The sequence below is a fragment of the Pyrus communis genome, chromosome 3, assembly GCF_963583255.1.
Source record: "Pyrus communis chromosome 3, drPyrComm1.1, whole genome shotgun sequence".
Lineage (NCBI taxonomy): Eukaryota > Viridiplantae > Streptophyta > Magnoliopsida > Rosales > Rosaceae > Pyrus > Pyrus communis.
The window spans coordinates 8,182,199-8,190,778 of NC_084805.1; the positions used below are offsets into that span (position 1 = coordinate 8,182,199).

Below are 8,580 nucleotides of genomic sequence, written 5' to 3' on the forward strand. Positions count from 1 at the left end.
AGGCATATCAACGGCTGATCTTCCAGGCGACTTCATCAAATTTCCAATTAGGATTTTGGCATTCTTCAATTAAGCTTTTGCAAGGTACCATACTTGCCCAAACCCTAAATCCAAAATCCAGGGGAGCCTTCGCTGAATCAGAAGCTGAAACTATGTCGTACGACGACGTAGAGATCGAAGACATGGAGTGGAACGAGGAGCTGCAGGCGTACACGTACCCGTGCCCGTGCGGGGACTTGTTTCAGATCACAAGGGACGACCTGAAATTGGGGGAAGAGATCGCTCGGTGCCCTAGCTGCTCTCTCTACATCACCGTCATTTACAACATCGAAGATTTCTTGGATAAGAAGAGCAACAAGCCCCTCGAGCCCTCCAAGCAGCAACCAATCACTGTCGCGTAAAATTTCAGGTTAATTTTGCCCTAAATTGTTCTCTAATTTGAATTATCATACTTGTTTATCACACTCAGCAATTGAATGTTCCTTTCCAGAGATTTTTTATTTATTTTTAATAATTATTGTGAATTACTGTTTATTCCGTTTATCAAATTAGGTGGGTTGATGCCTATTTTTAGAGATAAAAAGTGGGTTTTGTTTTTTGGGGGGCATAATGTTTAATATCAATTAGTCAGTTCAGTTTCGAGATTGTTTCCCATTTTCTGGGAATAACCATTATGATGTTGAAGCTGGGATGGATGTGTTTGCAGACGTTTGTTTCCGTCAGTTTTCGGATGCATGTTAAATGGGGCTCAAACTATGCCCTTATAAAACCTCCACAAGAAGCTCTCTGTTTGTTTCTTCTCTTCTTTAAAAAATGTGATTTGGGATGAGTGCTTACAAGGAAATTAGTGTTATTTCTAGAGTCTATTCGCCTTTGAATTGAAATTCAAATCTACCCTTTTAGACAGTATATTTGTTCAGAGAGCATGATGCCTAAGTTGTTGGCACTTTCAACTGTGAAAACTTAACGCAAAAGTGGATGGTTCTGTAGTTAGTATGTCAGGGCGGACTACATTGCTAAAGTCAGTGTTGCTGCGGCATAGTATTGGAGATCATCGCCCGTTGGAAAGCCTTGTTACTTGTTGTAACACTCTAATGGGAAAGTGTCCTCTCGACTTTCTCATGCGTGTAGGAAAGTAAAACAGTAGTTAATAGTGTGGCCTTTGGCTCTCACTGGAAAGAGTCTGGACTTTGTTTTCTGCCCATTTAAGTCAAGGTTGTTCTAACCTGATTTGGGTCAGTGGGCTTTAATTGATTTGCTTGCAGTTTGTATAATCTATGGCCTTTCGCTTCTGTTGAGAAAAACTATGACTTTTGAGCAGTTTCACTCATTTCAAATATTTTTCCCAAATGAGCTGGTTAGTGGACTTAGGGGATTTCTTTCATTGTACTATTCCAATTCTGTAAGCTGATTGTCCGAAAGCAAAGAGGTGGTTAACGCAGTTCCGTTTATAGCAATGAAGAGTAAAACCTAATGTATTGGGTAGTTTTGTACGATTCTAAACAAGGGCTGTTATAATTTGTAAAGCATTTTGAGCACAAATTGCAGCGGCACTGCAACCAGCCGTTACTTCAGTTTCCCTTTAGGTTTTGTTGCAGCATTTAGTTTGACACGATGAGAATTAAATTGGAAATCTTCACTTTCAAATAGAATTGCTGCATTGTGTGCTGCTCATGGTTTTTTAACGCGGTTACTTGAAATAATTTCAGTTTGGTCTAGTCTGTAATCCTTATAATCTAATGCTTCTGTCTTGCAGATGACCTTATCTTGAGATTGCAAAGTGGGCGGAAGGATTCTTCCCGAGTTTTGTTCGATATTTAACTAGATATGAAGCGTCCAATTGAGGGTGAGTAATATTTTTGTATTCAACCTGCAAAGGAAGAAGTAGAATGTGATATTCTAACACTAGTAAACATAAAAAGAGAAATCATCTTAGTCATTTAAAAGAATCTGAATGTGTGTTTGGATCTCAATGTATTATTACTCTTCTGATGGGGAGTCAGATACCCCGTCGTGGCTGGTGTGGGAGAGATTGTAACATGTAAGCGTGTATATATTATCCTATCAGTATCTCTCTCATCATGAGACGTGTCATAAAGAAAAAACAATTTGATGTCAATTCGTTACCCACTGATATGAAACTCCAAACTGCGAGTTTCATGCAATCAAGCAGCGTGTGGAGTGTATGGTTACTATGGTACAGGAATGCCTGTCGGCCAAGTTCGCGCAGACACTGGATTTTACTCCTCCCTCGGTTCATACCATTTTCGTCATCTACACGGACCAGCCCAAAACGATACTCAAAACACGCCATGTCAAAACAACGCTAATGCCGCTCTCCTATTGCTCCAGCGTTTGTAGTAGCAGTAGCACCCAAAATGCAACCATCCATGGCAAGTACCTTTCTCGAGTCCATGTTACTCAGCAAGTGTATCAGGATTCAGGAATGTGTTGCCATTGCAGCTCACTTCAAAGATGATCTTCCGTCTATTAGATTTTCTCCGGGGAAAATTTGCATGAGGGAGCAAAAGAATAAAACTCTTAAGTGCGTCTCTAATGTGATTCCATTTAATTTAGGAGAAGATGCGCCTGTTGCAACGGGAAACAACAGGAAAGGGTTTTCCGAAATATCTATGGGCGTTTGGGAGTATCGTACACTTCACTGTTGAAAAATCATTAAATCTTAGTCATTGTATCTTTGACTAAAAATTTGATGGTTAAAAACCTTTGGATTTTATAATACTCCACAATGTACTGTGTTTGACAGTATAAGCTATTAATTTGTTTCAATTCAGTAGACCATAATGTTCACTTAAAATGACACAAATAGCATTACATTGATGCAATAAAGCTATTTAGGTACACAAAAATGACAATTTCTAACCAGAACCAAAACCAAAATGATGAAAGAGGAGATGCATTATGCATGGACATGTTTTTTTTTTTTTACTTATTTTATAACTTTACGTTTTACTTATGCTTGCAGCAATGAGTTTCACATATAATGGTAAAAATTGTGTTAACGATGTGAAAAAATGACTTAAAATTTATGGTAATGGACCACATTATGTATGCTTATAACGGATTCACTCATGTACACATTATTTCGTTTTTTTTTCTTTTAAGGGATTTGAGAGAGTACTCTACTCGATATTACGGCTTATTCTCTTGTCACTAATTTTTCCTTTTGAGAGAAGAAATATTTAGGAGAGGGGAAAACTCCAAGAACACCCAAGGCCTCCAGAGTCAAACAACAACGCATTGACATCTACGAAAGGTACACAGCCATCCCAAACATGAAAATTATTGAAATTATGCCCACAAGAAGTGACGGCATCCGCCACAAAATTAGTGTTGGGTGGTTTGTTTATTTATTTATTTATTTTAATTATTACTTTTTTTACAAACGATAGTATTTACACTAAAGGGTGAACGAGTGAGAAGTCTTACAATAACGTTGTCATAATAATATAGTTCAACTTTATCTTTGACGAAAATCGAATATGAAACATTTCGTTTAAAAATGTTAATAGACTGTAATATTAACTGGCAGGTATTTTTAACCCTCGTGGGGCCTCGGCCTTCGTTCGTTTAAGAATCGAGAGCCCTTGCTCGCGCCTCCCCTCTCCACTCTCTTCTCAACAATGAAGCCCCACAAACTCCTAAACCCTCAGACCCTAAAACCCTACAAGCTCCGACCCACTTTCCCCACAAACCACCCTCCCTCCGCCGCACCTCTTTCTTCCGTCGCTCATCCAACCGCCCCCACAACCCCTCCTCCACCAATCACCCACCACACTCTCCTCACCTCCATCCATTCTTCTCAGTGGCATTTCATCGAACACCTTCCGCCCAACATTCCCCCGTCTCTAATCTCCGACGCCCTCTTCGACCTCCGCAAAAGCCCCGAACTTGTCCTCGAGTTCATCTCCCACTTCGAGTTTCACCGCCTCGATGTCGACACCCGCTGCCTCGCCATCGCCATTGTCGCCCAACCTTCCCCAAAACGCACTTTGGAGCTCCTGAAGCAAGTGGTTGGTAGTGGCAATGCTGGTGTTAGGGAGATTTTTGAGGCTTTGGCACTTTCGAGAGAGCGTTTGGGTGCAAAAAGTAGCCTCGGGTTTGATTTGCTGGCGCAGGCTTGCTGTGAAATGAATAGGGCTGATGACGCTCTTGAGTGCTTTTACTTGATGAAAGGCAAAGGTGTTTTGCCTAATAATTTGACGTGCAATGACATGTTGAATATGTTCTTGAAGATAAATCGAACGGATAGGGCGTGGGTTTTGTATGCCGAGATGTTTAGGTTGAAGATCAAGTCCAGCGTTTCTACCTTTAACATAATGATCAATGTGTTGTGTAAAGAAGGGAAGCTGAAAAAGGCAAAGGAGTTTGTTGGGTTTATGGAGACTTTAGGCATTCAGCCTAATGTTGTCACTTATAATACTATAATTCACAGATATTGTTCGATTGGGAGAGTTGGAGGGGCTCAGATGATCTTTTGTGCAATGAAAGGTAAAGGCGTTGAGCCGGATTCTTATACTTATGGTTCGCTTATTAGCGGCATGTGCAAGGAAAGAAGACTTGAGGAAGCATCTGGGCTTTTCGATAAAATGCTGGAACTTGGGCTGGTTCCAACTGCTGTGACATATAACACCTTGATTGATGGTTATTGCAACAAAGGTGACCTGGACAAGGCTTTCGGTTATAGAGACGAGATGGTGAAGAAGGGTATACTGCCAACTGTGTCAACCTACAATATGTTGATTCATGCATTGTTAATGGAAGGAAAGATGGCTGAAGCTGATGATATGGTCAAAGAAATGAAGGATAAGGGCTTGGATCTTGATGCAATTACATATAATATCCTTATTAACGGCTATTGCAGAAGTGGGGATGCAAAGAAAGCCTTTAGCCTCCGTGATGAGATGTTGATTAAAAGGGTAGAGCCTACCAAGGTAACTTATACATCACTTATTTACGTTCTGAGTAGAAGGAAAAGAATGCAGGAGGCAGATGACTTGTTTAAGAAATTGCTGCGAAAGGGTATACTGCCGGATCTTGTGATGTTCAATGCCTTGATTGATGGTCACTGTGCTAATGGTAACATGGAGCGTGCATTTGCACTTTTGGAGGAGATGGGTAAGATGAAGGTTCATCCAGATGAAGTGACTTACAATACCCTAATGCAAGGGCGTTGCAGGGAGGGGAAAGTTGAGGAAGCCCGTCAACTTATGGAGGAGATGAAGAGAAGGGGAATTAAACCCGATCACATTAGTTTCAATACCCTCATTAGTGGTTACAGTAAAAGAGGTGATTTGAAGGATGCCTTTAAAGTTCGGGATGAGATGTTGAGTATAGGTTTCAATCCTACTGTTCTAACTTACAATGCCCTCATACAAGGCCTATGCAAAAACCAAGAAGGCGATCTTGCGGAAGAGCTCCTGAAAGAAATGGTGAGCAGAGGCATCAGACCTAATGACAGCACATATTACTCTCTGATTGAGGGCATTGGGAATGTTGACGAATTTTTGAGGAAGGGTGATTCATGAATTTTCCGTCCACATTCTCTACTTTCAAGGAGAAAAGGGTGGTCTCAAACCAAAATTCTGCCCGTCAGATACTCAGCTCAGATATCTATCTTATTCAATAGTTATGTTGTAGTTGATTCGAAATAAACTGAATGGGTTCACAAAGGACGCACTGCTGTAAGATTATTTAACCTTTCCTTTGTCGTTCTTTATTTACTTGTTGGTCATGACTAGTGAGCTATACCATGTACATATATTAGACTTGAATTTCGTTTGATTGTAAATTATGTCATGCATCTCCATAAAGAGAGCACTGTCATCAAGTTAATTTACAGCTACGTCTGTCATATTTGGTTAATAAATGTGTTTTAGAATTTTATTGTATTTAGATAGTCTTCATTGATGATCTTCATACATATTTTGGAGCAGCCACATCCTTGATTCCTGTTTCCTTTTCAATTCTACCTGGAACAGTAGGTTAAAAACTGCATAAAATTGCAATCACTATGTTAGTTTAGTTAGATTGTGAATTGTTAGCTTTCTTCGGTTTACTGCGATAAATTGAAAATTGAAATGCAAGGTCACTGCTATATCTTAATCATAACCGAAGCCAACTTCTTGGTTCTTGCTGGTATTTGCTTAGATTTCACATGATCAACGGTTTGAGGTACTGCTGCTTGATATAGATGCGTTCTATGCCTTAGTTAATCAAATCTGAAAATTTGATCACGGTGAAAGTTTAAATATAAAAAGGTAAACAAAAGAAGACCTGCAACATAACGGATAAGTTTACTTCAAACCGTTGTTTTTTCCAGGTTCTGAGAAGTTCAACTGTCCGTTGTACGAGTGGAACTCAGAAGACGACCATCTTCCATGCACTCGTTTAGTGGCAAGGTAATATTCCAGGAATCTTACAAATTTCCTTAGTTCCATAAGGACCACATGAATAAAGATATATCTTTAACAAGTGGGAACATCTTATTTTCCACACTCGCTATAATTGAAACCACTTCACTCTCCACTAATTGCACATCGACTAATAAGCACCAACTTAAATTAATCAGCTTGGAATCTCAGTATATTGTAATTTTCGTGGGCTTGAAGTAACACCGTTAATCTTCTAAAGGGTTGACACTTCCATTTTTCAGATATCCATTTTGGTGTCACACTAAGCCGAGTGTCGTTTTGTGAATTATTTTGTTTGTGGACACACATGCATCATTCACCAAATGCTTTTAGTGTCATCTGCCACTGCTGTGACTTCATGTATTTAAGGTCTGTTTGGAGATTATTGTGAATTAAGCTCTATCTGCCGCAGATTGTGCACGGAAAACTCTGATCCGTGAAGATTAGCTTTCAATGGGGACCTTTGTCGGACACATAGTACCTGGCCTTGCTCTTACCCTCCTTGGTTTATGGCACGCCGTCAACACTATCATATCCTATTTTCTCAAAGGCCCTAGTAACTTTACAATAAGGTTTTGGTACCCATTCAATTCCCCGGTTTCGAAACTCAAACACTTGGAGCTCATTTTCATCTTATCTTTCTCTGTATGGGCAATTCTCATGCAAGTTATAGACTTCCCTTTATTTCAATTCTCTTTCAAGCTCCACAACTTGGAGCATGCAACCATGTTCCTCCACCTCGTCATATTTGCAGCCTTTACGCTTTGTGCTGAGTTGATTCATTCACTTCACATCCTATCCGGGGTCGTTGGAATACTAGTAGCCTCTGTTTTCTGCCAAGAGCTTTTCCTACTTCATTTCCACTCTGCCGATCATGTTGGGCTTGAAGGACATTACCACTGGTTGCTGCAGCTCATAGTGTTTGCTTCTGTCATGGCAGCTCTGGCAGCAACTTGTTTCCGAACCAGTCTTCCTGCAGCACTTGTTCTTTCGATTTCAGTTGTTTTTCAGGGTTGCTGGTTTATGAACATGGGATTCATGCTCTGGGTTCCTAGGTTTGTTCCGAAGGGTTGCATTGTCCACTTTGTTGAGGGTACCGGTGATAGCATGCTTGGAGCGGTAACTTGTGAGACAAGTGAGGCTGATTTTAGGGCACGAGCATTGGCGAACTTGCAATTTAGTTGGATACTTTCTGGAATTTTGATATTCACAGGATGCACATGCCTGAAATTTGCAGGCAAATGCATTCCGAGGGAGCTGTCAATAGAGTATGAGCAACTCCAGAGTAGAGGAGCAGATATCCCTGTAGCCATGAATGATTTCAAGGAAGCATATCCTTAGTAAACTTGCTAGTTATTATGGGCAAGCCTTTCTTTCGAGGAACACGATAAGTCATGGGTTCGATCCATGACGAAGTTTAGTTTTTGTGATCAATAATTGCTTTTACTGTAGCAAATGCTTATCTAACATTTTCTTAATTCTCTAGGGAATTAATTTTCCCGCACTCATTTTCTCGCTTGTGTTTTTCGCCCTTTAGATTGAATAAATCAAAGTAGGATCAAGAAACAAAAGTAAACAAAGGTTTACAAAATAAGAAAAATAGTGTGCATAAATAATTTTTCGTTGGTGATAGAGAAAACCAAAAAGGTAACATTTTTAAACAATCAGTAAGTTTGTCCTACTTCTTAAACAATTAGTGAGTTTGTCCTAATTCTGCCAAACTAATTCCACTAGAGTGCATGCGCCAATCACATGTATGTGTTGCTTAATGCTTTGTCCTTCTTCTTTCTTGTGTGGCGATTAGCCAATTTCTTTTTGTTGCTTCCTTAATGAACCTTAGAGCTTTGCTTCTTGTTTTCGCTTTTTTGTCTCAAAAATTTTAGGGCCGGCCTTTAATTTTGATCTAGAAAAATTGTAAAATTTGTCGATATGGAAATAAATGTGATTCTTGTAAGAGAATTGGACATGGAGAAGTCGGTTGTCCTAACCTTGGAGGTTGAAAGAGAAAAATATAGACACTGAAAGGGAAGCTGAAACACTAAACAAAGGAATACGTTATTGACACTTCAAATTACGATGTGGTTGTTGAGCAAACCAAAAAATAGATTGGATGGCTATTCCTAGTTTGGCTTAATGCACAAGAAAA

The 8,580-nt window shown here is 39.8% G+C and overlaps 3 protein-coding genes across 3 annotated transcripts; all 3 read left to right on the plus strand.

The window, feature by feature from the left end:
- LOC137729715 (diphthamide biosynthesis protein 3-like) lies at window positions 1-2,070 on the plus strand. The gene is made up of 2 exons (XM_068468723.1): window positions 1-409; window positions 1,757-2,070. Exon 1 carries the CDS (start codon window positions 153-155, stop codon window positions 399-401), a length of 249 nt encoding a protein of 82 aa, XP_068324824.1. The 5' UTR covers window positions 1-152; the 3' UTR covers window positions 402-409; window positions 1,757-2,070.
- Window positions 2,071-3,584: 1,514 nt separating this feature from the next.
- LOC137729602 (pentatricopeptide repeat-containing protein At2g15630, mitochondrial) lies at window positions 3,585-5,960 on the plus strand. The gene has a single exon (XM_068468580.1). The coding sequence runs from the start codon at window positions 3,645-3,647 to the stop codon at window positions 5,547-5,549; it is 1,905 nt and encodes a 634-aa protein (XP_068324681.1). The 5' UTR covers window positions 3,585-3,644; the 3' UTR covers window positions 5,550-5,960.
- Window positions 5,961-6,193: 233 nt separating this feature from the next.
- On the plus strand, window positions 6,194-7,818 carry LOC137729603 (uncharacterized). Its single transcript, XM_068468581.1, has 2 exons — window positions 6,194-6,422; window positions 6,847-7,818. The coding sequence occupies exon 2, from the start codon at window positions 6,888-6,890 to the stop codon at window positions 7,773-7,775; it is 888 nt and encodes a 295-aa protein (XP_068324682.1). The 5' UTR covers window positions 6,194-6,422; window positions 6,847-6,887; the 3' UTR covers window positions 7,776-7,818.
- Window positions 7,819-8,580: the final 762 nt, after the last annotated feature.

Bases quoted from the DNA above. Each gene is read 5' to 3' on its own strand.
- LOC137729715 (XM_068468723.1), top strand. From the start codon at position 153: ATGTCGTACGACGACGTAGAGATCGAAGACATGGAGTGGAACGAGGAG.
- LOC137729602 (XM_068468580.1), top strand. From the start codon at position 3,645: ATGAAGCCCCACAAACTCCTAAACCCTCAGACCCTAAAACCCTACAAG.
- LOC137729603 (XM_068468581.1), top strand. From the start codon at position 6,888: ATGGGGACCTTTGTCGGACACATAGTACCTGGCCTTGCTCTTACCCTC.